This window comes from Nomascus leucogenys, chromosome 14 (genome assembly GCF_006542625.1).
Source record: "Nomascus leucogenys isolate Asia chromosome 14, Asia_NLE_v1, whole genome shotgun sequence".
NCBI lineage: Eukaryota > Metazoa > Chordata > Mammalia > Primates > Hylobatidae > Nomascus > Nomascus leucogenys.
The window spans coordinates 74721131-74749030 of record NC_044394.1 but is presented as its reverse complement, the minus strand read 5'-3'; the positions used below and the strand labels follow the sequence as shown (position 1 = coordinate 74749030).

At 43.8% G+C, this 27900-nt stretch overlaps 2 protein-coding genes across 6 annotated transcripts in view; one reads left to right on the top strand and one right to left on the bottom strand.

Moving 5' to 3' along the window:
* Positions 1-22595, bottom strand: part of SEPTIN10 (septin 10) — a 71547-nt gene extending 48952 nt beyond the window's left edge. For 3 of the 5 annotated variants that reach the window (XM_030827580.1, XM_030827583.1, XM_030827582.1), the window contains exon 1: positions 22183-22589. In XM_030827580.1, coding sequence (XP_030683440.1) covers positions 22183-22212 — 30 coding nt within the window. In that variant the 5' untranslated portion in view covers positions 22213-22589. Of the gene's footprint in view, positions 1-22182 lie in introns of all 5 variants that reach the window. The other 2 variants (XM_030827578.1, XM_030827579.1) reach the window with 2 other exon arrangements.
* A 110-nt stretch (positions 22596-22705) lies between these two features.
* On the top strand, positions 22706-27364 carry SOWAHC (sosondowah ankyrin repeat domain family member C). The gene has a single exon (XM_004093186.3). It carries the CDS (start codon positions 22878-22880, stop codon positions 24459-24461), a length of 1584 nt encoding a protein of 527 aa, XP_004093234.2. The 5' UTR covers positions 22706-22877; the 3' UTR covers positions 24462-27364.
* Positions 27365-27900: the final 536 nt, after the last annotated feature.

Below are 27900 nucleotides of genomic sequence, written 5' to 3'. Positions count from 1 at the left end.
CACTATGCCCGACTAATTTTTTGTATTTTTAGTAGAGACAGGGTTTCACTGTGTTAGCCAGGATGGTCTCGATCTCCTGACCTCGTGATTCGCCTGCCTCTGCCTCCCAAAGTGCTGGGATTACAGGCGTGAGCCACCGCGCCCGGCCCCAAAACCCATTATCTAAATAATATATTTACATGAATAAGGTGTTATAATAATGTTGTTATCACCAAGTTTTGACATGTAGTCTACATTACTGAATCGTGTTTGAAATTGTGGCTTTCTTGCTGGATAGGTATCTACATAAGTAAATTACGTATAATATTCAACATATATAGTAATATACACAAAAAAATTTTAAGAAATTAGTAAACTTCCATTTACAAGTAGAGAGAGAAAGAACTTTTTTTTTTTTTTTTTTGAGACGGCATCTTGCTCTGTCACCCAGACTGGAGTGCAGTGGCATGATCTCGGCTCACTGCAACCTCCGTCTCCCGGGTTTAAGTGATTCTCCTGCCTCAGCTCTGTCTCAGCTCTGAGTAGCAGGGATTACATGTGCGCGCCACCATGCCTGGCTAATTTTTGTATTTTTAGTAGAGACGGGGTTTCACCATGTTGGTCAGGCTGGTCTCAAACTTCTGACCTCGTGATCGGCCTGCCTCGGCCTCCTAAAGTGCTAGGATTACAGGTGTGAGCCACCATGCCCAGCCTTTTCATTTTTAAAGATACTCTAAGAGCCAAGAAGTCCCTCAAAATTAGGTATGTTCCACTGCAGGGTGTCAGAGGAAATACAAATGTCAAGAATGCTACAATTGCAGTGCGGTGGGGAAAGCAGGGATTTTATAATTTGAACAAGTACCTTAGTCACTAAAATAATCATTTATAGAACTCATATTACACATCTATATCACTATGCTAGCTCATTAAGTTCATTTTCTTATTTAATCCTTACAATACCTCTGAGCTATACATATTAACATTCCCACAGCCTAGATGAAAAAATTTGGATTCTGAAAGGTTGTGTAATTTACCCAAAATCATACAAGCCAGTAGGGTATAGACACAGGTCTGTCTGATTTGACTGCCAAACTGGTGTTCCTTCTACTGCCTCAAGTTGTAACCAAATGGATATTCACTGTTCGCAACAGTAGAGAATGAGGGAAGAGAGGTACAAGAAAAACTGTACTAATTCCAAGGTACTGCTATCCTACTTCTGAATACAGCACAAGATACTGAGGAAACGTCACATTATTTAAAAAGCAGTATTAATATGAATGTGGTAAAAAAAACTGCAAATGGTGTCAATGAGAATACAGTGCACAATTACTCCCTTCCCACTCCTGATTCTCTAGTAGCTCAGCGCTCTTCCCGAGAGGCACCAGACCCTTACGCATCCTTCCAGAGAGAGGCTGTGCATGTCTAAGCAGGCCTCCTTTGTTTATATAAATGGTAGCCGTCTAATGCTCTGCGCTGTGGGTTTTTTTGCTGAATCTCTCCTGGAGACTGTTTTGCAGTACTATTTAGATCTACCTTATTCTTTCTACAGCATAGTGTTCTCCTCTGTATACTACAGCGTGGTATATATATCGACGCTCTTCATTGAGACTGTCCTCTCCTCTGTAATTACAACAAACCATGCTGCAACAAATGGCATTGCAATGAAAGAGAGAACTTGGGTGCTCCCACCACCTCACCCTGATCCTCTGTGCCCGCGCGCGCACACACACACACAGAGTGAATGAAGTGAATGAATCCTACACAGACAAAATAGTGTACATCGTGACTGAATTTCATATATGCTAACAACAATCTTTTGCTGGTACATTTTGATAAAATAGGCTGACCTTGTGACTGAACACTCTGAATAACGGTGTGTTTTTTTTGAGACAGAGTCTTGCTCCGTCACCCAGGCTGGAGTGCAGGGGCACAATCTCGGCTATTGCAACCTCTGCCTCCCAGGTTCAAGCGATCCTCCTGCCTCAGCCTCCCGAGCAGCTGGGATTACTGGCAAGCACCACCACGCCTGGCTTATGTTTGTATTTTTAGTAGAGACGGGGTTTTGCCACGTTGGCCAGGGTGGTCTCAAACTCCTGACCTCAAGTGATCCTACCGCCTTGGCCTCCCAAAGTGTTGGGATTACAGGCCTGAGCCCCCGCACCCAGCCAACAGTGTTTTCAAATCCTAAGTTTTTCCAACACAAAATGATGCTTGTCAGTTGGAAGATGCTCCTATTTAAAAGCATGCAAAAGCTCAGTGAGGGACACAACGGTCCTAGTTGTGTTTTCACAATCTAAAAAGCGAAAAATATGTAATGATACAAAGCACATCAGAGACTACCCTGATTTTAACACCTGGCTTCAGGCTTTAGCTTTTAACCACACATATACTTACACCCTGCCATTTTGAAAGGCCCCCCAGTCCCAGTAATCATGTGGTACCTAAGCAGTATCACGTCCCTCTAGTCTGTAGGACAGAAACAAAGTGAGAGCCCCTGGAAACAAACAGTGGTGGTTACAGAAATTTGGAGAAATTAGAGATCACTGAAGGCAGGAGTCAAAGAAGAAAATGACTTTGAAGTGAGTCAGAAAGGAGTTATAAATCTAGATGAGAAATTTAAGGTAGAAAAAAAAATCCCTAAACACCAGAAGGCAGAATTTCGTACTTGGAGAAAGTACAGCAAGTGTAAGAATTTGATGGAAAAAACGAACACATCAGGGATAATACCTGAGTGGCAGACTGAGTAACCCAGAAATGTCCATTTAGAGTCTGACTTTCTGCTAAACGCTAAGTGCCACAGATAGTATCTGGCTAGGGCCCCTGTTCAGAGCCCTGCATTAGACACAATGAGGAGGAGGGTAGAACATTCCATGCTCATCGTTAATTCCGGACCTAACACACTACCTGCTTGCCTCTCAGCATCTGTGTCTACTATAAGGGATGCACCACACATATAATTCACTGAGGCTATATTATTTTGACTTGTCAAGTATAGAACTTTAAGGAAAAGTTTAATTTTTATTTTATTTTAGAGAAAAGATCTCCCTCTATTGCTTAAGCTGGAGTGCAGTGGTGCGATCACAGCTCGCTGCAGCCTCAACCTCCTCGGCTCAGGTGATCCTCCCACCTCAGTCTCCCAAACAGCTGGGCCTACAGGCATGCACCACCACAGCCGGCTGAAAATCAAACTTTAAAAATTACTGGTAAAAAAGTGGTTTTTCGTTTTTAATATAATGACAGCATATGATGAGTTTTGGTGAAATGCTGCTTAGCGTTGACAAGTAAAATTTACTTAGAAAAAAATTAGAGGCTTTAGGCCAGGCATGGTGGCTCATGCCTGTAATTCCAGCACTTTGGGAGGCCGAGGTGGGTGAATCATGAGGTCAGGAGATCAGGACCATCCTGGCTAACACGGTGAAACCCCGTCTCTACTAAAAATACAAAAAATTAGCCGGGCGTGCTGGCGGGCACCTGTAGTCCCAGCTACTCAGGAGGCTGAGGCAGGAGAATGGCGTGAACCCAGGAGGCAGAGCTTGCAGTGAGCCGAGATCGGGCCGCTGCACTCCAGCCTGGCAGACAGCGAGACTCCAACTCAAAAAAAAAAAAGAAAAAAATTAGAGGCTTTATACTCATTTGCCATTAAACTTAAATAAAATACAGGTTAAATTTCTGTCATTTATGTAAGTTCATGTCAAATATCTGCTTTTGTTTATTCATTTACTGTGTTTTTGAACATCGGCCAAAAAGCCTACTTAAAATCTCAGTGGATAAATGTTTTGATCAGTAAGTTTACATAAGTCACACTAAAGTAATATGAATAATTATTTCAAATATTTTCCACTAGTACTACTTGGTCAGTTAAATTTCCAAAACAAGTTTAATACTGGAAAAGGTTTTCTGAATTTTTTTAAAATTTATTACTTTAGTTATTTTTAAAATAGGTTCTGGCTCTGTCACCCAAGCTGGAGTGCAGTGGCATGATCTCGACTCACTGCCGAGATCCTCCACCTCCCAGGCTCAAGCTATCCTCCTGCCTCAGCCTCCTGAGTAGACGGGACCACCAGCACATCCCAGCACACTTGGCTAATTTTTTTGTAGAGATGACATCTCACTCTGTTGCCCAGGCTGGTCTCGAACTCCTGAGCTGAAGCAACTTGTCTGCCTCAGCTTCCCAAAAAGTGCTAGGATTATAGGCATGAGCCACCATGCCTGGCTGGAAAAGGTTTTTAATAAATTAGCAGGAAAAGTAATAATAGGACAAGAGTTGACTGAATCCCTCTAATGACAAACAGAGCTCTGTGTAGGGCTAAGGAACACTAAATTAGAAAAAAATTAAAAATCTGCAAGAATCCTGGCCTGCTCTATTGTTGACCACCCACTTAGTATGTGTAAACCACTCAGCTAGGCTCTGCAGTCTCAACAGTAGTTAAGATATGGTCCTTGACCTTGTGACTGTGTCTCAGAGAAACATGAATGCACAATAGATGACCACAATCTCGTTTCAACGCACAAGGGGGTAAGGAGACTAACCATCTCAAACCACCTTTGACTACACAGTCAATTTGTTTTTCCTGTAGCTTCTATTTTAAAGATACATATATATCACACACACACACACACAAAACCATATATAAATCTATACACCTACTTTCCAAAAGGAAAAATCCCATACAGTAACTTAACTCCTAGCAAGTGCTACCATATACTTTTTTAAAAGTTGTATTATCTATGAGTTCTAGAAAGAAGTGCCAGACGTGGGATAGCTGGAGGAAGGTCAGGTGCTGCACCTTCTTTAAAATCTCAGTTTGTGGGATACAGGCAATGTGACAGACACAAAGTTCATCCTGGGGCCCTTGGGAAACATGGCCTTTTCCTATCTGCCAATTACAGATAAACTTCTGATGGTTCTTTCCCAACAGGCCCCTAGATAACAATTTTCCTTACCCTGCTGGGAGATATTTCTGAAAATACCTTACAGCCACCACTTAAGCAGAACAATGAGCCTCAGGCAACAGAATCCTGACTTAGCTTTATGTTTTTTTGTTTTGTTTTCTTTTGTTTTGTTTTGTTTTCTTGAGACGGAGTCTCGCTCTTGTTGCCCAGGCTGGAGTGCAATGGCATGATCTCAGCTCACTGCAACCTCTGCCTCCCCGGTTCAAGCGATTTGTCTGCCTCAGCCTCCCAAGTAGAGTAGCTGGGATTACAGGCATGCACCAGCACACCCGGCTAATTTTTGTATTTTTACTAGAGACAGGGTTTCTCCACGTTGGTTAGGCTAGTCTTGAACTCCCAACCTCCGGTCCGCCCACCTCAGTCTCCCAAAGTGCTGGGATTATAGGCGTAAACCACCGCGCCCGGCCCTATAATCACTTGACTTTAACTTCACTTTTCAAAAATTTTTATTATTATAAAGTTAGTCCAAAATATAGAACCAAAGTTTTTAAACTGTCCCTTGGGATTCTATGTGGTGTTTCTTGGCATTCTTTAGGATAATATGAGCGACAGCGAGAGAGAGAACAAAAAGCAAAAAGTGGCCTAAATAATTATCATCTGGAGGCCGGGCGTGGTGGCTCACACCTGTAATCTCAGCACTTTGGGAAGCTGAGGCAGGTAGATCACTTGAGGTCAGGAGTTCAAGACCAGCCTGGCCAACATGGTGAAACCCTATCTCTACGAAAAATACAAAAATTAGCCAGGCATGGCAGCGCATGCCTGTAATCCCAACTACTCAGGAGGCTGGGTTCAATTAATTTGCTCATTTGCTCCATTCACCAGGAGGCAAGAGAATTGCTTGAACCTGGGAGGCGGAGGTTGCAGTGAGCCCAGATCATACTACTGCACTCCAGGCTGGGCGACAGAGTGAGACTCGGTCTCAAAAATAAAAAAAATAAAAAAATAATTATTACCTGGGCCTATTTCATGAGTTTCAGGAGGGTGGGGTATTTGGCTTGAAACAATACTTTGAAGGATTCCACAGACTCATTATTTAAAATCATTTTATAACATCTTCAGGTTAACGGAAAATTCAAGTTAAAATAAAGTTACAGGTTAACAATGATCTAAAATTTTCCTAAAACAAGTAGTAACATTAAGTTATTCAAGTTAATGCAGACCATACTGCTAGAAGTGGATGCTAATTACAACCCAGAAAAAAAAGAACTCAAGTGGAGGCCGGGCACGGTGGCTCACACCTGTTAATCCCAGCACTCTGGGAGGCCAAGACCAGTGGATCACTTGAGGTCAGGAGTTTGAGACCAGCCTGGCCAACATGGTGAAACCCTCTCTCTACTAAAAATACAAAAAGTAGCCAGGCGTGGTGGTGTGTGCCTGTAATCCCAGTTACTTGGGAGGCTGAGGCAGGAGAACTGCTTGAACCCAGGAGGCAGAGGTTGCAGTGAGCCGAGAGAGCGCCACTGCACCCCAGCCTGGGCAACAGAGCAAGACTCAGTCTCCAAAAAAACAAAAAAGAACTCAAGTGAAATTACCAAGAATGAGCAAGATAAGGCAGCGGCAAGTTGGCCTCCAGTGTGCATGGCCTGTTTGCATATCCTCGGGAGGGTGTCAGTACAGCAAGGCTTAGGGTTGTCCAATCCCAGCAAAATAGCACCTCCATTATACCATCAAACTCCAACAAATACATCAAAAGTTAAAGGATAACTGCAAATTCTACTTTTTAGTCTCAAAAGATCATCAAGATGGGGAAATTCTTGATAGTTCATATAAAAGAGTTAAGAGTCTCAAGCTTAACAAAAGCTTGCACTGTAACAATGACAGTTTAAAATACAAATGCAATCTTATTTTAAAATTACTCCTAATTAGAAAATTATTTAGTATAAAAAAAAATCATTTCTAATTTGTGCTGTTTTAGTAACACTGCAATGAATGTTCCAATTTGTGCTATTTTACTAAATAACACTACAACGAACTTCCTCGCATGGCAGCCAAAGAGGTACGCCATTCTGATTCTCCCTTCAAGCAATACCTAGTCCTGTGCCTACAAAGATTGCAGCTCGCTGACCGTCTCCACCTGTAGAGCCTTTGGAATCTGCTGCAGTATAGACCCAAGACCACTTTCTCCCTAGGCAGCTGGTAGGTGAAGACTGGGCACAGTAGGGATGTCAGGGCTGCCTGGCCCAGACTTTGTCAGATCCACATTGTTCTGCGGCTCTCACTGCTCAATTGGGCTTCCTCCCTTCTTTCCTTGCATGGCTATTAAGATCTGGATCAGGGCCTGAAGGCTTTCTCCCCAACACCCACATGTCCTGCTTTCTTCCCTCTTCAACTTTCACAGGCAATACTACCCCTGCCACTCATCTCCAAGAAATTTCCTACACTGCTAGCTCCTCCTACATGTCTGCTTCCAGAATTCCACCCAACTCACCTGTATAACCATCAATTATTCTGTGCATCTGACAATATCTTTGTGATAAATTCCTAGAATATAATTCCTGTTCCAAGCATACTGCCAAACTGCCCCTCAAAAGACTGGACCTGCTTATATTTCTAATACTAGCAATGAGTTGGAAAAAAAAAAAAACACACACAAACTGTTTTTCCTCTGCTCTCACACAACACAGGATAATTTTGTGACCAAATGTGGGAAGTTTTTTCCCACCTACCAAGCAAGCAATCAATTTTGTAGTGGACAATAGCTGGGTGCCCTCTAATTTAATTCTGACACTATCTACTTGGGAATAGAGTCAGATCCCACAGACTGAGGGCTAGTCCCCAAGACTCTGCCCCATTCCCACTCCACTTCTGCTCATCGCCAGCCCCAGGTTATTTTCCAATGCTTCTAACAAATGGCAGAAATCAGGGTCCCCACAACCCCCATCTCGGGTTCAATTAATTTGCTCATTTGCTCCATTTACCAGTTTATTAAAAAGAATATTTTAAAGGATACAAATAAACAGCCAGATAAAGAGATACAAAGCTCAAGATCTGGAAGAGTCCCAAGCCCAGGGACTTCTGTCCCCATGGAGGGGGGTATGCCACCCTCCCAACACATGGATGTGTGTAAGCCTCCACGTGTTTGGCTATCTGCAAGCTCTCTGAACCCAGTCCCTCTTTGTTCTTAAGGAGCCTCCATTATACAGGCATGGTTGATTAACCACTGGTCACTGGTATCAATTAACTTTCAGCCCCTCTCCCTTTCCTAGAGACTGGGGGATGAAACTGAAAGTCCCAACCCTCTAATCTTGCCTTGTTCTTTCTGGTGACCAGCCCCATCCTTAAGCTACCTAGGGGCTGCCAGCCACCAGTCACCTCATTAGAATACAAAAGACATCACTTTGGAAGTTTTAAGGATTTCAGGAGTTTTATGTCAGGGGTCAAAGACCAAATACGTATTTCACAATAATCACAAGTGTATAAAAGGGTCCATTTCATTATATATTCATCAGTACAGGGTATTAACAATTTTTAAATTTCTGTCAATTTGACAAGCAAAACTGACATCTTAATTTGACTTCTGGTATTTTAAAAATTTTACAGCTTACTAGACATTTCTCCTGTATTTCCATAAATCACCAATTCATGTTTTCCCACTTGCCTATCAGGGTACTCCTTCTTTGTTTCTCTTATTAGTAAGAGCTGCTGAGTATAACTCTTTGCTTGTCATGTGTATCATAAATATCTTTTCCTGATTTATTACTGATCTTTCCAGTTTTCATAAAGTCTAAACTATAAATCTTTTCCTTTATGGCTTCTTCCTTAAATATAAAGCTCAAAATATCTTTCTACACCCCGAAGTTAAAAACAAACAAAAAAAAAGTAACTAAATCTTCTTTTATGATGTCTTACAGATTAAGTTTTCTAATACTCTACAAGTTACTTTCTAGTACTGTGTGAGTCAAGGAAATATGACTTTTTCCCAATATTGTTAGCCTATTGCAGCATAAGAGGATTAAGGGACAGCAAAGTATATTCGGTCTGTCATATGGAAATAAGCTTCCCGAGGGAAAAACCAGGACCCTTGAATAGACTAGTGAGGCAGATTTTGACACAAGGAAGGGAAATGACTGAAGGACTCAAGTTGTCTAACAGAGAAATGAGCTGCCTAGGAAGCACTGAGCTCAGGCCCTGGAAGGGTTCCAACAGTGGCACAGTAACCCCTATCAATACTACAGAGCTGATTTCTGCACTAAGTGGGTAACAAAGGTAACAATTTTCTAAGATCCCTTTCAACTCAGATTTTATGACTATAACTTGGAACAAACAATGAGAGAAAGCATGTGATGTGAAGAATGAAAACAACTTACAGAAACTGCATGAACAGAAAGGAAGATTAAGGACAATAAAATTAAGACAATAAAATTGCATCTTATTGATGTGAAAAGACCCTGTGGAACTAAATCTCAAGGCTTATTTAAACAAAAAGTAGGCTGGGCACAGTGGCTCAAGCCTGTAATGCCAGCACCTTGGTAGGCCAAGGCGGGTGGACCACCTGAGGTCAGGAGTTTGACACTAGCCTGACCAAAATGGTGAAACCCCGTTTCTACTGAAAGTACAAAATTAGCTGAGTGTGGTGGCGCATGCCTATAATCCCAGCTACTCGGGAGGGTGAGGCAGGAGAATCGCTTGAACCTGGGAGGCAGAGGTTGCAGTGAGCCGAGATTGCACCATTGCACTCCAGCCTGGGCAACAAATGCAAAACTCCGTCTCAAATTAAAAAAAAAAAAAAAAAGGGTTACTAGATGGCTTGAATTCCTTCAAAAGAGAGCATGTTCCATGCAGGCTAGGTGACAGAAAAGCCAATGAAATTTGAGAAGTCATTTATGTAGCCCAGGAAAAGCAAATGAGAGAGGAGCTGAAGAAAAGGAGAAGGAAGAGAAAGAGACACCCATTAAAAGGACTTAAAGCCTGAACAACATAGGCAGACCCTGTCTCAAAAAAAAAAAAAAAAAAATTAGCCAGGCACAGTGGTGCGTACCTGTGGAAACAGATACTTGGAAGGCTGAGGCAGGAGGAACATCTGAGCCTGGAAGGTCAAGGCTGCAGTAAGCTGTGACTGTGCCACTGTACTCCAGCCTGGGCAACAGAGCAAGGCCCTGTCTCAAAAACAAAACAAAACAAAACAAAACAGCATTAAAAGGACCTAAAGTTGACAGGAACATCTGAGGAAAAAAAGAATACTTAGGAATCAGTGTGAAGTCTATCAATGCTTATTGTTTTTCACTTACTCCACAAATGTACATAATGTTATTATCATGTTTTTTTGTTTTTTTTTTTTGAGACAAGAGTCTCACTCTGTCACCCAGGCTGGAGTGCAGTGGTGCAATCTTGGCTCACTGCAAGCCCCACCTCCCAGGTTCACGCCATTCTCCTGCCTCAGCCTCCCCAGCAGCTGGGACTACAGGCACACACCACCACGCCTGGCTAATTTTTTGTGTGTATTTTTAGTAGAGACGGGGTTTCACCGTGTTAGCCAGGATGGTCTCAGTCTCCTGACCTCGTGATCCGCCGGCCTTGGCCTCCCAAAGTGCTGGGATTAAAGGCGTGCGCCACCACGCTCGGCCTCACAATATTAATTTTAAAGCCTTACATTTTAAGGACAGAATAAGAGACCCCAGGCACTGTGGATCAAAGCTGCATAAATCAATATCCTTGCAATTTAAATCTTGGTACAATTGGGAGACAGACATACAACTAAAAATCTGGAAAAGACACTCAGGGTATAATGAAATCTGCATAGTCAGAGAAGGCACTGGCAAGAAAAGGCTTGAGCAGAGACTTGATGAAGAAACAGGAAATTTCCTAGCACATAAAGACAAGACAGCCTGGGCGCGATGGGTCCTGAGGTCAGCAGTTCGATACCAGCCTGGCCAGTATGGTGAAACCCTGTCTCTACTAAAAATTTTAAGCTGGGCATGGTGGCTCACGCCTGTAATCCCAGCACTTTGGGAGGCCAAGGCGGGCGGATCACGAGGTCAGGAGATCGAGACCATCCTGGCTAACACGGTGAAACCCCATCTCTACTAAAAATACAAAAAAATTAGCCGGGTGTAGTGGCAGATGCCTGTAGTCTCAGCTACTCCGGAGGCTGAGGCAGGAGAATGATGTGAACCTGGGAGGTGGAGCTTGCAGCGAGCCGAGATCATGCCACTGCACTCCAGCCTGGGCGACAGAGTGAGACTCTGCCTCAAAAAAAAAAAAAAGAAATTAAAAAAAAATTAGCCAGGTGTGGGGGTGTGTGCCTGTAATCCCAGCAACTTGGGAGGCTGAGACAGGAGAATTGCTTGAACCCAGGAGGCGGAGGTTGCAGTGGTTGAGATTGCGCCACTGCACTTCAGCCTGGGTGACAGAGCAGGACCCCATAGAAAGAAAGAAAGAAAAGAAAAGAAAGAAAAAAAGAAAGAAAGAAAGAAAGAGAGAGAGAAAGAAAGAAAGAGAGAGAGAAAGAGAGAGAGAGAGAGAGAAAGAAAAGAAAAGAAAAGAGAAAAGGGGAGGGGAGGGGAGGGGAGGGGAGGGAAGGGAAGGGAAAGAAAAAAGAAAGAAAGAAAAGAAAAGAAAAGGAAGAAGAGAAAAGGAAAAGAGAAGAAAAGAAAAGGAAAGGAGAAGAGAAGAGGCCGGGCGTGGTGGCTCAGGCCTATAATCCCAGCACTTTGGGAGGCCGAGGTGGGTGGATCACGAGGTCAGATCAAGACCATCCTGGCTAACATGGTGAAACCCCGTCTCCAGTAAAAAGGCAAAAAATTAGCCAGGCATGGTGGTGGGCGCCTGTAGTCCCAGGTACTCAAGAGGCTGAGGCAGGAGAATGGCATGAACCCAGGAGGCGAAGCTTACAGTGAGCGAAGATTGTGCCACTCCAGCCTGGGTGACAGAGCAAGACTCTGGGGAGGGGAGGGGAGGGACAGGACAGTAGAGTAATCAGCGTGTGCCAAGGGTACAAATATAACTGGTATGGTTGGAAAATCACAGTGAGCTTATCACTGAAGCCCAAGGAGGCTTACATGTAAATGCAAGGACAGCAGAAAAAGTGAGGCTGCAAGAGGCTGACTTCATGATTCTGAGTCCAAGTGACTCAAACCAAGGTCACTGGAGAGACGTCACTGTGAAGCAGGAAAGAGAATAGGAGAGGAATCAGCAGAGGTTTGATGCAATTTTGGAACTACTGAGTTTAAGGTTCCTATGAGCACCTTGGATCCCCCAAAGAACTTTAATGTAATCACCCAAATCTTTAGTCAAGCATATAATTACGGTAAATTTTACATTATCAGAAACAAATAAGGCCGGGCACAGTGGCTCACGCTTGTAATCCCAGCACTTTGGGAGGCCGAGGCGGGCGGATCACGAGGTCAGAAGATCGAGACCACGGTGAAACACCGTCTCTACTAAAAATACAAAAAATTAGCCAGGCGTGGTGGCGGGCGCCTGTAGTCCCAGCTATTCGGGAGGCTGAGGCAGAAGAATCACTTGAACCCAGGAGGTGGAGGTTGCAGTGAGCCGAAATCATGCCACTGCACTCCAGCCTGGGCGACAGAGTGAGACTCCATCTCAAAAAAACAAAAAACTTACACTCACACAAAAACCTGTAAGTGAAGGTATACAGTATCCTCATTCATAATTGCCAAAAACTGGAAACAGCCCATATGCTCTTTAAATGGAGAAAGGTTGAATAAACTAAACTGTGGCACATCGGTACAGTGGAATATGACTCAGTGATAAAACATGGATTAATCTCAAAGGCACGGCATTGAGTGAAAGCAGCCAGCGCAAAGGCTATGATAATTCCATACAACTGACACTCTGCGGAAGGCAAAACAATAGGGGCAGAAAACAGGTCAGTGGTTGTCAGGAGGGTGGGACAAGAGGTTGACTACAAACAGCACAAGGGCATTTTTGGGGGTTATGGAACTAGCCTACATAGCTGGTGGTTACACAACTGTATGCCTTCACCAAAACTCATTGAACCTTATACTAAAAAGGGTAAATTTACTGTATATACATTGTACTTGAGGCCAGGTGCAGTGGCTCATGCCTATAATCCCAGTACTCTGGGAGGCCAAGACAGGCGGATCACCTGAGGTCAGGAGTTTGAGACCAGCCTGCCTAACATGGTGAAACTCTGTCTCTACTAAAATACAAAAACTAGCCGGGCGTGGTGGCAGGTGCCTGTAATCCCAGCTACTCAGGAGGCTGAGGCAAGAGAATCGCTTGAACCCGTGAAACGGAGGTTGCAGTGAGCCGAGATAGCACCACTGCACTCTAATCTGAGTGACAAGAGTGAAACTCCATCTCAAAAAATAATAAATAAATAAGTTGTACTTGAATAACACAGTTAATTCATAAAAATATAACATAATTTTCTGACTAAAAGGTAGGTAAATGGGAAGTGTAGCTAAAAAAGCTAATCAGAATATCTGAGGATAAACTAAATAATATCTGTATAATTTTTGCAATCAACAAAAGGAAATATATAGCAAAATATGCAAATACAAAACAAAATTAAAATATTTTCTCTAACTGTTCAAATTATAATGCTGTATTAGGTTCTTTAGTCCTCAGAGTTACATGGAAACTGTAAATTATAATTCTTTTCTATACAACAGAATTTCTGTTACTATGTGACAAGCAGCCTATCTTCTACCAAAACAGAGAGCCCCTAGAAATTCTCTCAATGATCCATGTCACAAAGAAGAAGAGTTAACATGACATCAGTATAAATGTATGTTAAGAAGGCTGTTAGAATTAACTGTTTATAGTAGCAACAGATGCAAAATGCTGCATCATTAAGAACTGCCAAAGCCTGGAATGAGGTCTGGGGCAAGGAGGTACAAAGACAACATGGAGGAAACAAGAGACATTTTGTGCAAGGATGTGTGAAAGTTGCATCTCATCCAAAAAACTGGAGATAACAGTACTCAGCTCATGGGCTGGGAGAATAAAATGTGATAACATAGGCTGGGTGCAATGGCTCACGCCTGTAATCCCAGCACTTTGGGAGACCAGGGAGGGAGGATTACGAAGTCAAGAGATTGAGACCATCCTGGCCAACATGGTGAAACCCTGTCTCTACAGGAACTACAAAAATCAGCTGGGCTTGGTGGCACATGCCTGTAATCCCAGCTACTCGGGAGGCTGAGGCAGGAGAATCGTTTGAACCTGGGAGGCAGAGGTTGCAGTGAGCCAACATTGCACCACTGCATTCCAGTCTGGTGACAAAGCAAGACTCTGTCTCAAAAAAACAAAAAACAAAAAATAAAAAATAAAATGTGATAATATAAGGGAAGTACTTGCCATGGTAAATGCACTTCAGCATCTGGTAGCATTCAGTTACCATAGTGGACATAGTTATAGCCACAAAGGACAAGTCCACAGAAAAATGTATCTTGACTACTTTATTACCTGCAAAGATCTTCAGAGATTACTAGGTCACTAAAAGTTGAAAATAATAGCTAGAAAGTTCCCTTTTATTAAAAAAAAATTGCACTAAAAATTTTAAAGCTGTTTTTTTTTTTTTTTTTTTTTTGAGACAGAGTCTCGCTCTTTTGCCCAGGCTGGAGTGCAGTGGCGGGATCTCAGCTCACTGCAAGCTCCGCCTCCCAAGTTCATGCCATTCTCCTGCCTCAGCCTCCCTAGTAGCTAGGACTACAGGCGCCCGCCACTGTGCCCGGCTAATTTTTTTTGTATTTTTTAGTAGAGACGGGGTTTCACTGTGTTAGCCAGGATGGTCTCAATCTCCTGACCTCGTGATCCACCCACCTTGGCTTCCCAAAGTGCTGGGATTACAGGCGTAAGCCACCGCGCCCGGCCTCTTTTTTTTTTTTTTTTTGAGATGGAATCTCACTCTGTCACCCAGGCTGGAGTGGCACGATGTCGGCTCACTGCAACCTCCGTCTCGCAGGTTCAAGCAATTCTCCTGCCTTAGCCTCCCGAGTAGCTGGGACTACAGGCACACACCACCAAGCACAGGGTTTCACCATGTTGACCAGGCTGGTCTCGAACTCCTGATCGAAGGTGATCCACCCACCTCAGCCTCCCAAAGTGCTGGGATTACAGGCATGAGCCACCATGCCCAATAAAGCTATTTCTTTCATGAATGGTGAAGAATTGAAAGGTTTCTCATGTTATTTTAAGTTTGAGCATATAAACAGTGTCAGACAGTGAATATTCTTCCTGTCTAAAATGTCTAGCCTGTTCTTCTCCACTGATCCGTGCCCATCTCTTCCTTCACTATTTAGCTCAATATTGAGCTTTTTGTAAAAAGCTTTCATTCTACTTAAAGGTAGTATAAATCATAATCACACAAATAATTTGTATTTTCCAAAAATTCATATTAGTAAGCTGCTTGGAGTAAGAATACAGTCTCCATAGAAACAATATTACAAACAGCTAAGGTCCTGAGTAGGTTCTTGAATGCCTCATTTAACTTATAATGTACAGAGAATTTAGTCTTAGACTGTTTTCAAATCTAGTAGCAGACTAAGAAGAAAAAACATATGTTGCCCTATTGCTAGGATGGTTAACTATAGATCATGCATTCTCAATGGGGACAGTACCTGTATTATCTCTCCCCCTAAAGAGAGCAGAAATCGGTTCTTGGGAGGATAAAAATAAATAAATAAATAAATGGTCTGTGGCCCTCACCAAAGCTCAACCTTATCTGAAAAATGTATATTCTTTAGTACTGGATTCCTCCCATTAGGGAGAACTTTAATTACCTGGGCTGATTTAATAAAAATTAAATCTGTTATTAATTAATTACATTTTATTTAAATGTAACTTTTCTCCTGAGGGGGCAATAATGAACAAAATGTTGAGAAACACTGTTCTAGATAAACCTTGAAAAAGGCAAAGTTTAGTCTTTCCCCACCTCCCTTTTTGCAGCCCTCCCCTCCCCTGACTTCTCACCCAACCTGCCCTAAATCAAAACTACCTACCTGTGTTCACCCCTAGGGAAACTCTGACTTCCTTGATTCCCAGGATCTCCCTAGGCGTTAGGAAAGTCACCCACTGACTAACCTGCCTGGAGGTATCTATATTTTTATAAGACGACAAAAGGACTTTCTATAAAGTAGATTTCATGCAGTGCAAATGGGAAAAAAAGCTGAAGATTACGCTGGAGATGGGGAAAAGTTCAATGTCTGTTTCTGAAGCCATGACTCATTCAGATTGAGCAGACTAGCTACTAATTTGTCAATGAGAACATTTCTCATCTATACACATAGAATTACCTTAGTCAACTATTCCTCTTAAAGGTCTTTTATAACAAAAGCAGCTTTTTATTTTAATTTTCAAAAATAATTTGAGTAATTCTGGCCTAGTTTAGAGCTCAAGGCAATGTTCCTGCCAAATAGTATATATGCAGCTAAGGAAAAATGTCACCATGCACAGCTTCTATTTGTCCATGAGAAAACTGTATTCCAGTTTTTCTCATGGACACTCACAAAACATTCAAGGTATCCATCAATATACTCCCTACCTAATATTTCACAATTTGTGAACTCTTTCTATGTAACACGCACTCTAAGACAATAGGACTTTCTTGCTATCCCCGTAAGTACAGACCACACAGAGGGCAGGATAAACGTGATCTGATTCTTAAGGAAGGAAGGTAAAGAAAATCAGAGAATAGCCACATTTCTACCTTATCTTTGGTAAGCTCCTTGGTCATACGATCTTAGGCTGAAACTAGTGTGGAGGGGCTGGGGAGCCCATCCTACCTGGCACAGACCAGGTGGCCTATTTACTAAAAGTAATACCAACAAAGTATAAGTGCTATATCCCAAGCTATTAAATCATATTTGTTTTAAGGTATTTAACATTAGAATTTGAAATATTTTACTTTCGTCATTATGACTATGAGATATATGATTCCTCCTCTAAAAGCCTTAAATCAGTAGTAGATACAAATCCTAAAAAATATTAAATTTTCTAAATAAAGCATTATCTAAATCAACCCTCCAGATATTATCAGAAGAAAGTGTAAGAATTAAAGTTCTCATTACAAAAGCTTTGCGCATCAGGCATTTTTATACTAGGAATGCTCAAAATCTAAAGCAGAGATAAATTACATTAATATGGTTGAAAACAAGGGTCCTATTATGTATTCTTGAAGAGAGGGAATCTATCGTGCAGTAGATTATAAAAATTTAAGAGCATCCTTCTCCTTTCCCACACACCAAAATATATCAATCAATCAATCAATTAATCCAAACATAGTCTGAGACTATGTTATAATGAAAATCGGTCTGGGAATATCTGAAAAGTATGCCACTATTAGTGTTTCAGCCAAGGGAAAGTGGGGCTTCGTTAGAACATACATGTAGATGAACAAACAGCTCCTGGCTGCCTGCAAGCATTTACAATTTATTCATTTAACATTCAGCAAGAATAAAATTGTCCAAGATAACATATTTTCCATACAAAAAAATAATCAACACCTGTCCTCAAAGATATATGAGTATGGCTATGGAGGATACAAAGAATAACACAGGTTGCTCTTCCCAAAAACAGATCATTTAATTAAGGACAAAAAAATGCAGAGCTTACTTGATGCAAAAGATTAACAATACAAAAACATAAATTAGGAGGTATTGCAAGGTAGCATATGACCAAATGCCAAATGAGAAGTAGCCTGGCTGCCGGGGGCTGGGGTTCTCTGGGAAAGCTTCAGAGGAAGTGGCATGGGAACTGAGTCTTTCATTATACTACAATGATTATAGGATCTCCAGATGAAGAGATGGGAATATCCGAAGGCGCGGAGGTGGTAATTACCAGGACGTGAAAGAAAAGAACAGGCCGGGCGCGGTGGCTCACGCCTCTAATCCCAGCACTTTGGGAGACCGAGGCGGGCAGATCACGAGGTCAGGAGATTGAGACTATCCTGGCTAACACGGTGAAACCCTGTCTCTACTAAAAACACAAAAAATTAGCCAGATGTGGTGGCCGGCACCTGTAGTCCCAGTTACTCGGGAGGCTAAGGCAGGAGAGAATGGCACGAACCCAGGAGGCGGAGCTGGCAGTGAGCCGAGATCGCGCCACTGCACTCTAGCCTGGGTGACAGAGCAAGACTCCGCCTCAAAAAAAAAAAAAGATCAAGAAAGAATTAAGAATCACAACTTCGAGACAGAAAGTAAAACAAATGAGAAGACTTTTAGATACAAAAATTATCCTCACTGAAGAATAACTGAGAAGGTATGAGAAAAAAAGTTCAGAAGCATTGTAGCTAAAACAGGAAACGACAAATGCGGACAGGAATTGCAAAGACTTAGACACCACTTAAAAGGTAAGGATAACTGAAGAAGTGGAAAATTATGGCTGTGTTTCTCGGGAGATGAAAAGGCAGTCAGTGGACTGTACTCAACACTATTTCAAGATCCACTATCTCAGTCAGCAATAACTAATTATACAGCCAGGATCTCCTGAATCATAAAATGATACAATTCCTAATAAGGGGCACGGCGGAGATAATGGCAGGGACAATATGACACAGAGCAGATCTCACAATCACTAGCTGTGATTCCTTAAGTGAGACACTAAACTTCCCTGAGGTTTTTTATTTTTTTAGACGGAGTCTCACTCTGTCGCCAGGCTGGAGTGCAGTGGTGCGATCTCGGCTTATTGCAATCTCCACCTCCCAGGTTCAAGTGATCCTCCTGCCTCAGCCTCCCAAGTAGTTGGGACTACAGGCACACGCCACCACGCCCAGCTAATTTTTTGTATTTTTAGTAGAGATGGGGTTTTACCATGTTGGCCAGGACGGTCTCCATCTCTTGACCTCGTGATCCATCTGTCTGGGCCTCCCAAAGTGCTAGGATTACAGGCGTGAGATACTGCGCCCAGCCACTTCCCTGAGTTTTAATATCCTCTTCTATTAAAAAAAGGTCTGGGCCGGGCATGGTGGCTTGCGCCTGTAATCCCAACACTTCAGGAGACTGAGATGGGTGGATCACCTGAGGTTGGGAGTTCAAGACCAGCTTGACCAACATGGAGAAACCCTGTGTCTACTAAAAACACAAAAAATTAGCCGGGCGTGGTGGCGCATGCCTGTAATCCCAGCTACTCGGGAGGCTGGGGTAGGAGAATCGCTTGAACCAGGGAGGTGGAGGTTGCGGTGAGCTGAGATCACGCTATTGAACTCCAGCCTGGGTGACAGAGTGACATTCCGTCTCCAAAAAAAAAAAAAAGAGAAATGAAGAGAAATACTATGTACATGAGTTAGAAGATTCAACATAGTAAAGCTATCAATTCTCCCTAAATCGATATAAACATTTAATGTAATTCCTCTCAAAATCCCAGCAAAATTACTTGTAAATATAGATAAGACGATTCTAAAATTTATACAGAAAGGCACAGAACTAGAATAGCTAAAAATCTGGGGGAGAGGAGAATAAAGGGGGAGAAATCAGTCTACCTTATTTCAGACTTACACAGCTACAGGAATCAAGACTGTGTGCTAATGGAGAACCCAGAAATAGACTGAAACAGACCCACACAAATATGCTCAACTGACTTTTGATAAAAGTGCATCAACAATTCAATAATGGAAAGGGAGCCTATTCAACAAATGGTGCTGGAGCAACTGGACATCCATAGGTCAAAAAATGGCCCTCAACTTAAGTCTGACACCTAACAGAAAAATTAACTCAAAATGGGTCATAACATAAATGTAAAACATAAACTATAAAACTTTTGGAAAAAAATAACAGAAAATCTTTGGGATCTAAGGTTAGGCAAAGAGTTCTTAAACTTGACACCAAAAGCACAATCCATAAAAGGAAAAAATAATAAATTTCAACAAAATTTAAAACTTTTGCTTTGCAAAAGACCCTATTAGAAGATGAAAAGATAAACTACAGACTGAAAGAAAACATTTTCAAATCACATATTTGAGAAAGGACTGGAATCTAGTATACCTAAAAAACTTTAAACCCAACAGAAAAAAAAAAGATCTAACTAGAAAATAGGCAACATGTTGGGAGGCTGAGACAGGAGGATCGCTTGAGCCCAGGAGTTTGAGACCAGCCTGGGCAACATGGTCACACCCCTGCCTCTACAAAAAATACAAAAATTAGGCGGCTGTGGTGGTGCACACCTATAGTCCTAGCTACTTGGGGTGGCTGAGGCAGGAGGATCGCTTGAGCACAGGAGGTTGAGGCTGAGGTTGAAGTGAGCCATCTTGGCACCACTGCACTCTGGCCTGGGTGACAATATGAGAAATGCAAGTTAAAATCACCATGAGGTGTCACTATACACCCATAAGAATGGCTAAATTAAAAATAGGGACAACACCAAATGCTGGTGAGGATGTGAGAAACTGGACCTCTCATACTTTTCTGGTAGGGATGGAAAACAATAGACATTCTGAGAAAGTCTGGCAGTTTCTTATAAAACTAAGCATGCAACTACCATATGACCCAACAATTGTATTCCTGGGCATCTATCCCAGAGAACTGAAGACTTATGCTTACATTATGAGTTACTGTACATGAATGTTTATAGCAGCTTTATTGTCAATAGCCAAAAACTGAAAACAACCTAGATGTCCTTCAAACTGTGGCACAATCATACCATGGAATGCTATCTCAGCAAACTGCAGATATATGCAACAACCTGGATGAATCTCCAGAACGTTGCTGAGTTTAAAAAAAAAAAAAAAAAAATCCAATCTCAAAAGGTTACTAACTGGGTGATTCCATTATATAAGTCTTGGAATGACAAAATTATAGGAATAAAAACGAATCACTGATTGTCTCGAGTTAAGAAGGAGGCAGGACAGGAAAGAAGTGTGTGTGGTTATAAAAAGGCATTAAGGGATCCTCCTGGTCCTGGAAACATGCTTTATCTTCACTGTATCAATGACAACATCCTGGTTGTGATATCGTACTATGGGTTTGCCAGATATTATTGTGGAAAGCTGGATAAAGGGTACAGGGTTCTCACTATACTGTATTATTTCTTCCAACTGCATATTAATCTACAATTAACGCAAAATACAGTTTAATTCGAAAATAAGTAAAGTTAGCCTCAAAACAAATTAAGTACAATTAAAAAGAAATCTAACATCAGCTAAATGAAGTGTTCTCTTCTGCTCAAGCTTGTTTGGATACGTACTCTATGGATCAAAGAGTTTATAAAACACATTTTCCTCACCAGGAGCCCTCAATTTTCCCTCACTCACACATGCACACAAACACAGCAACTGAGACAAGGGGGTCCAGACAGAAAATTTGAGATTTTTTAAAATACGCGATAGAATGAAGAGAGACCTGGGCTGAATTAGGGAGAAAAATCTTTCTCCAGGTTCTATAAAACAAACCAACGGTGTCACTTTGGACGGATCCTCTAATCTCTCAGCCTACAATCTGAACTGTTTCTACAATTTAAACTTCTCATGTAGGAGGTTGCTTAGTAGAGTAGTTCTCAAACTTTTTGGTCTCCAGCCTCCAAAGGGCTTTTGTTTATGTAGATTAAAACCACTAATGTTTACTATCAAAAATTAAAAGGGAGAATTTGTTTTAAGAATACACAGACATCGGCCCTCCAAACGGCGGTGAGATCATTCCATATCATGTAGCCTTTGGAAAACTCGATGTACACGACCTTGGTACTATTAACGAAAATAGTTGTAACCACGCTTTGAAAACCGCTGGCTTACTAGCAAGCGAGACAAATATACAAAAGTAACTGGAAAGGTTCAAAACAGTGAACAAACGCGTTCTTCTAGAGTACAAAAGAGTCAAGGCGGGAAAAAAAACGGTTCGAAATCCCAATGGAGGAAAACTTGGACGACCACACCATTGGACAAAACGGGAGAGCTTTTGGAAAGCCAGGGAAGCCGGGCTTTCTCCCGGGGGCAGGGAGGCTGGAAAGTGCTCACTGCTGTAAAAGATGACCGCTATTCAATCAGTCCGCACTGCGCCTTCAACACCGTTATAGCCATGAGAGACTCACATCACCGTTGTGGATATAACTTTTGGTAAAGACCGGGAAGTCGTTCAAGAACTCTCCCACCACCGTCCCGACGCTGGCGCCGCAACCCGCGAACCGGGGGCCGGCCGCGCCCAGGCTCCGTAGAGGCTCCTCTCCCGCCCCAGGCGCCCGGCCGCCGCGGAAGCCGGGGAGGACTGGGCAGGCGGGGCCCGAGGGGGCGCGGGTCACAATCCCGGGCCGGACCAGGGGGCCGGTGGGTCCAGGGCGGGGAAGTCCCGCGGGGGCCGGAGAGCGAGGGACTGGGGCGCTGGCGTCGGCGGGACTCACCAGGTGCCGCGCTACCTCGGAGGAGGCCATGGTCGCGGGCGGGGGCACGGTGAAGCGGCTGTATCAGCCTGGCCCCGAATGGCTGGTCCCGGCGACGGCGGCGGGAAGGCGGGAGGGCTGCAGCAACGGGCGGGGCGCAAGGCTAGGCTGCCTCCGCGACGGGGAAGGGACAGGGGCGGGGCCGAGCTAGAGGCCTCCAGGGGCGGGGGACGGGGGGGCGGACGCCTTGCGGTGCGAGCTGAGCGTTTTGCGTGCGCCAAGAGAGCCCCTCACTGGAGCTGCCCTCGACGCCTGAGGACTGAGCGTCAGCGTTGGGGCGGGCTGAAGGAGAACTGGGACTCCAGGAAGAGGGCGCGAGGAATGCAGGCGGGAACTGCTGAGCAGTGATTGCGGCCCACGCGAGGCCGGAAGTGGACGGGCCCTGAGGCGAGGCCGCCCTAGGTAGGTGTGGCCGAGACAGCGGGGAGCGGAAGTGGGCGTGGCCTGGTGTTGTGGGCACGGGGCGGGGGTGCGGGGGGCGTGTCCGTCCGGGCGCGGCCCAGTGAGGCGGTGGCCGAGTCCTCCGGCCTCAGACGCCTAGGCTGGCAGCCCGCTGAGCCGCCAGATTCCGCCGCCGTCTGGAGCCGGCCGCTGGGAGCCTGCCGCGATGGGACCGCGCTGAGCCGCCCGCTGGCGGGGGAGCAGCGCGGTCGAGGATGGAGGGGCCGGCAGAGTGGGGCCCCGAGGCGGCGCTGGGCCCCGAGGCGGTGCTGCGCTTCCTGGCAGAGCGCGGGGGCCGGGCCCTGCACGCCGAGCTGGTGCAGCACTTCAGGGGCGCCCTGGGCGGCGAACCCGAGCAGCGCGCCCGCGCCCGCGCGCACTTCAAGGAGCTGGTGAACGCCGTGGCCACGGTGCGCGTCGATCCCGCCGACGGCGGCAAGTACGTGCACCTCAAGAAGAGGTTCTGTGAAGGGCCGTCCGAGCCCTCCAGGGACCCGCCGCGAATCCAGGTGACCGCCGAGCCCGAGGCCCCCGACGGCCCTGTTGGGCCCGAGGCGCGCGATCGGCTCTCCGGCGCAGCGGCCCCGGAGTCGCTCCCTGGACAGGGCCGCGAGCTGGGCGAGGGAGAGCCCCCCGCCGCCGCGCACGGGCCGCCCCTGAGCGCCGGGACTCGCAGGAAAAACTCGCGACGCGACGTGCAGCCCCTACCCCGGACTCCAGCCCCGGGACCCAGCGAGGACCTGGAGCTCCCGCCACATGGCTGCGAGGAGGCGGACAGGGGCAGCTCCCTTGTGGGGGCTACCGCACAGAGGCCGGCGCGCCAGAACTTCCGTGACCTGGTGATGGGCAGCTCCCCGCAGCTGAAGAGGAGCGTGTGTCCCGGGGGCAGCAGCCCGGGCAGCTCCTCCGGGGGAGGACGCGGTAGAGGCGGGGGCGACTCAGACAGCGCATCGGTGGCCTCGTCGTCCGCGGAGGAGGAGAGCAGCGGCGGAGGCTCCGTGACGCTGGACCCCCTGGAGCACGCGTGGATGCTCTCTGCCTCCGATGGCAAGTGGGACAGCCTGGAGGGTTTGCTCACCTGCGAGCCCGGCCTGCTGGTCAAGCGGGACTTCATTACCGGCTTCACTTGCCTCCATTGGGCCGCCAAGCACGGCAGGCAGGAGCTTCTGGCCATGCTAGTCAACTTCGCCAACAAACACCAGCTGCCGGTGAATATCAACGCCAGGACGAGCGGGGGTTACACCGCCCTGCACTTGGCAGCCATGCACGGGCACGTGGAGGTGGTGAAGCTGCTGGTTGGGGCCTACGACGCCGATGTGGACATCAGGGACTACAGTGGGAAAAAGGCCTCCCAGTATCTGAGTCAGAGCATCGCCGAGGAGATCAAGAACCTGGTGGGAGCCCTGGACGAGGGTGACGGGGAAAGCGCCGCGGGTAGCGGCGGTGGGCGCTGGAGGCTTTCAAAGGTGCTTGCCTCGCATCTCATCACCCACAAACTCTCACACGCCCTAGAAGATGGAGGAGACCATCACCATCACCACCATCACCACTCGGCTGAGGGGTGGGTCGGAGGCAAAGCCAAGGATCCAGGGCGCAAAGCCTCGGGCAGCTCTAGTGGACGTATAAAACCCAGACTCAACAAAATCCGATTCAGAACCCAGATTGTCCACACTACACCCTCTTTCAGGGACCCAGAACAGCCACTGGAGGATGGGGGGGAGGAGGAAGTGGAGGAGGAACGGTCTGTTAAAGGCCACTCGTCCTTCAAATTGAGACCAAAGTCCAATGTATTTGGGTAAAAAATGTTTCTTTTAGAAAATGCAAAGGTTTATTTGTCTTAATAAATTGAATACTAGGTGTTGTAAGGAAATGAGACCAGAAAGACAAGCTAAATTATGCATTCTTTCTTAAGGGATTGGAATGGATGGGGCGGAGTTCTCTTCAGGCTAGCCTTCTGGGGAAAGTGGATTTCTTTTTAAGAGATTCATCATACCTTGACCTGTGCCTCTTCTCTGCCCTCCACTTCCCTGCCCTGGAGTCCGTTTCTGGAGACTAGAAATGTATCTAAATTGGGGTAACAGAATGAATGAATGAATGAGAGTTCCTTTGCTTTAACCATTCCTGGATGCCTGCAAAGTAAGGAATAGTGCACTTTTTATGTATCTGATTTTATAAGGGGTTACTCTTTCAAGAGCAACAAAAAAATGCAAATTGTAATGAAACTACATTGTATTTCTAAGTGTGAAAACGACAGGCTGCCCCGTTTTTACTCATTGCATTTGCATTTTAAGGTACTACTGAAGGTCAGATCAAAGTTGAAATGCAAAAATACTAATTAGAGAATAATGTGAATAAAATGAAAATCCTCTTGGTATTTTATGTGTATTATAAGTAGCAGTTAAATTATTTTTTTAAAAGCAATTTCAGTTTTAATCACTGAACAAAAGAAACAGACAACATTCACTTCTGTAGTATGGTTTCCACCTATCTCTAACACCACTATTAAGGTACACCAGTGCTAAGGTACATTAATAACTATACAAAATTTTATTTAAAGAGAGCACTTAGCAGCCTATGAGTTTTAAATAAAATGTTGCCTCTCGTTGGGATTCTCACTAACTTTTGTTACTATTCTAAAAGTTTGAATTTGCTGGGGTGTTTATTCTGAGGATCATTTAACCATTGTTCTATTTGGCATAACCCTATTTAGTGGTGCTTAGAGCTGAATTACCAACAGAAACTGTTTCTGGTTTAAATAATTAGCACAAATTGGCCTAAGTATTCGTGAGCCCATGTTTCTGTGAAGTAATTATTAAACCAACTTAATGATTCTCACGTAAGGTACACTTTTTATTTTAATACATTGGTAGTCTCTATGACTTGTAGCAGTGTTTTAAAAATGTTTAAAATGCTAAACTTAATTTTCCAACCCTTTCTTGACAAATAACTATCCTGTAGTTACTGAAAATCTGGGTAGTAAATCTACCCAGTTAAAATGGCACTTTATAAAAGGGAATAGAGAAGAGATGGGACTATTTCTATATTTAAATGCTGCTGGCTATTCCTTTGTATATAAATGAAAAATACCATTCATTAAAATTAAGGACTTAAGTGTGGTTCTTAATTACATTCCATTCATTTATATTAGAGTAAATGGCTTCATAATTACTTTAAAATTTAACCCACAAGCATATTAAATCTGTTTGTTATAAGATTGGAAACAATTTTTGAGAGGGACTAATTTAAACAAGTCCTCCTTTAGTCTTTTGGGTCGCGTAGTTGCTGAAACCTAAGTACCTGCAGCCTACAGGATAAGGAAGTTCACAGCCTGCAGGGTGAATGAACCCATGTGTGAACTGCACAGAGCAATTCATAGAAAATGCAGAGAAATTTGGAACACTTTTGTCACATCTGTCTCCAGATGGTCATTGAATTTGTTTAAAGATGGGTGAAAGGCCAGGCATGGTGGCTCACGCCTGTAATCCCAGCACTTTGGGAGGCTGAGGCAGGTGGATCACTTGAGGCCAGGAGTTTGAAACCAGCCTGGCCAACATGGTGAAAACCTGTCTCTACTAAAAATACAAAAATTAGCCGGGCGTGGTGGTGCATGCCTGTAGTCCCAGCTACTTAGGAGGCTGAGGCATGAGAATCACTTAAACCTGAAAGGCGGAGGTTGCAGTAAGCCAAGATCACGACAATGCACTCCAGCCTGGGCAACGGAGACTCTGTCTCAAAAAAAAAAGATGAATGAAAATATGAAATATATAAACTATTATCCATTTGTTTGCATTTGTTGTGGGATTTTAGATACCAACGGTGTAAATTTGAGAAGCACTTATGCATACACTTGGGTGAAAAACCAATCTAATTTTGTATAAATAAAAACAGGCTCCTGGAAGGTGAAAAGTAGTCATTTGTTCTAAATCTACACATATTACCTGTATCTAGTGCAGAATAAGGTATAACATACCACTGAGGAATCTTAAATTTCATAGACATGTAAAGCTGAAGTAACTCTAAAGAGTAGATGCTTCAGAACCATCAGAAGGTCAACAGTCAGTATTATCTCTTAAATGTATACGTTGTTCACTAATTGCACAAAATCTATAATTTGCTAGGGCTTTAGAGATTGAGTCAGTATGTCATTTACCATGGTTTTCCCACTAAAGGCTTTAACTTTTCTGATAAAATAATATTTTAAATTTTCAAAAAACCCATTCCTGAGGAGAACTACTAGCATTCCTTTTCATGATTTGCTTGTGTGCAGTAAGTAACATTTTCGGCTACTTAACTCTACATTCCTCTTATTTTTCAGTTTCCAGTCAAGATTGTAAAAAGCAAATGATTGATATAATTTGATATTCATAGAGTTGTGCATACCTTTAATGGAAAAATATATGTCAGATACTTAGATGTTTATTGATATGAGACTATGTGGTTAAAACCCCAGGTATGTCCATGTGTTTCTTATAAGGTACACTTAAAACTAGTGAGTGTTGGTCACACTTCACTTTCATGGTATGTAAAATGCAGCTCGCGTATATAACTTGAATATCTGGTACTAGTTTTTTCACGCCTGAAATCTTGGAGTCTAGGTTGCCTTGTCTCTCCTATTTTTAAATAAGTGAAATTTGGGAGATTGTAAAATCTGTAAAGTTTGTTTTGTCAAAATAAAGTGTTCACAATAGAATTTTTCTCTGAATTGTCTAAGTTTCTGTCGTCCTTTAGACTTTTTACATATACTGTGTTTTACAGTTCACAAAATGCTTTTTGAAGTTTCAGTTTATTTGACCCTTTTCCTATCCCTTAAGATTATGGGCCATATATTCTTGACTTACAGATAAGAAAATAGAGGTTAATGGTCGTTCAGGGTCACGCAGTAAAAAGCTGTTAGTAAGATCTTAAGAGTCAGTGCTTTCCCACAACGTTATCTTTTCTGCACATTGAATTGCCACATTTTTAGCAAAACTGCTGTAGTTTGGCACCAGTGATGGAGGAATCAACTTGGAGAGAAGGTAATACCTCACCACTACCTAAAAAAAGCTGTATGGGTTTTGCACACACCATCTGCTATAAACCCGCCCTACCCAGGGCTGACTTCAAGACAGGTGTAGGAATACCGTTTTTCATTTTCCAACCTCTGTCAAGCATTGAGAGTTAATTTCTTCATCAAGGCTGCCTATGATCTGTATTTTTAGCAAAATTCAACTCTGTTGAATGGCAAAAGGATGTGGTAGT

Bases quoted from the DNA above. Each gene is read 5' to 3' on its own strand.
- SOWAHC (XM_004093186.3), top strand. From the start codon at position 22,878: ATGGAGGGGCCGGCAGAGTGGGGCCCCGAGGCGGCGCTGGGCCCCGAG.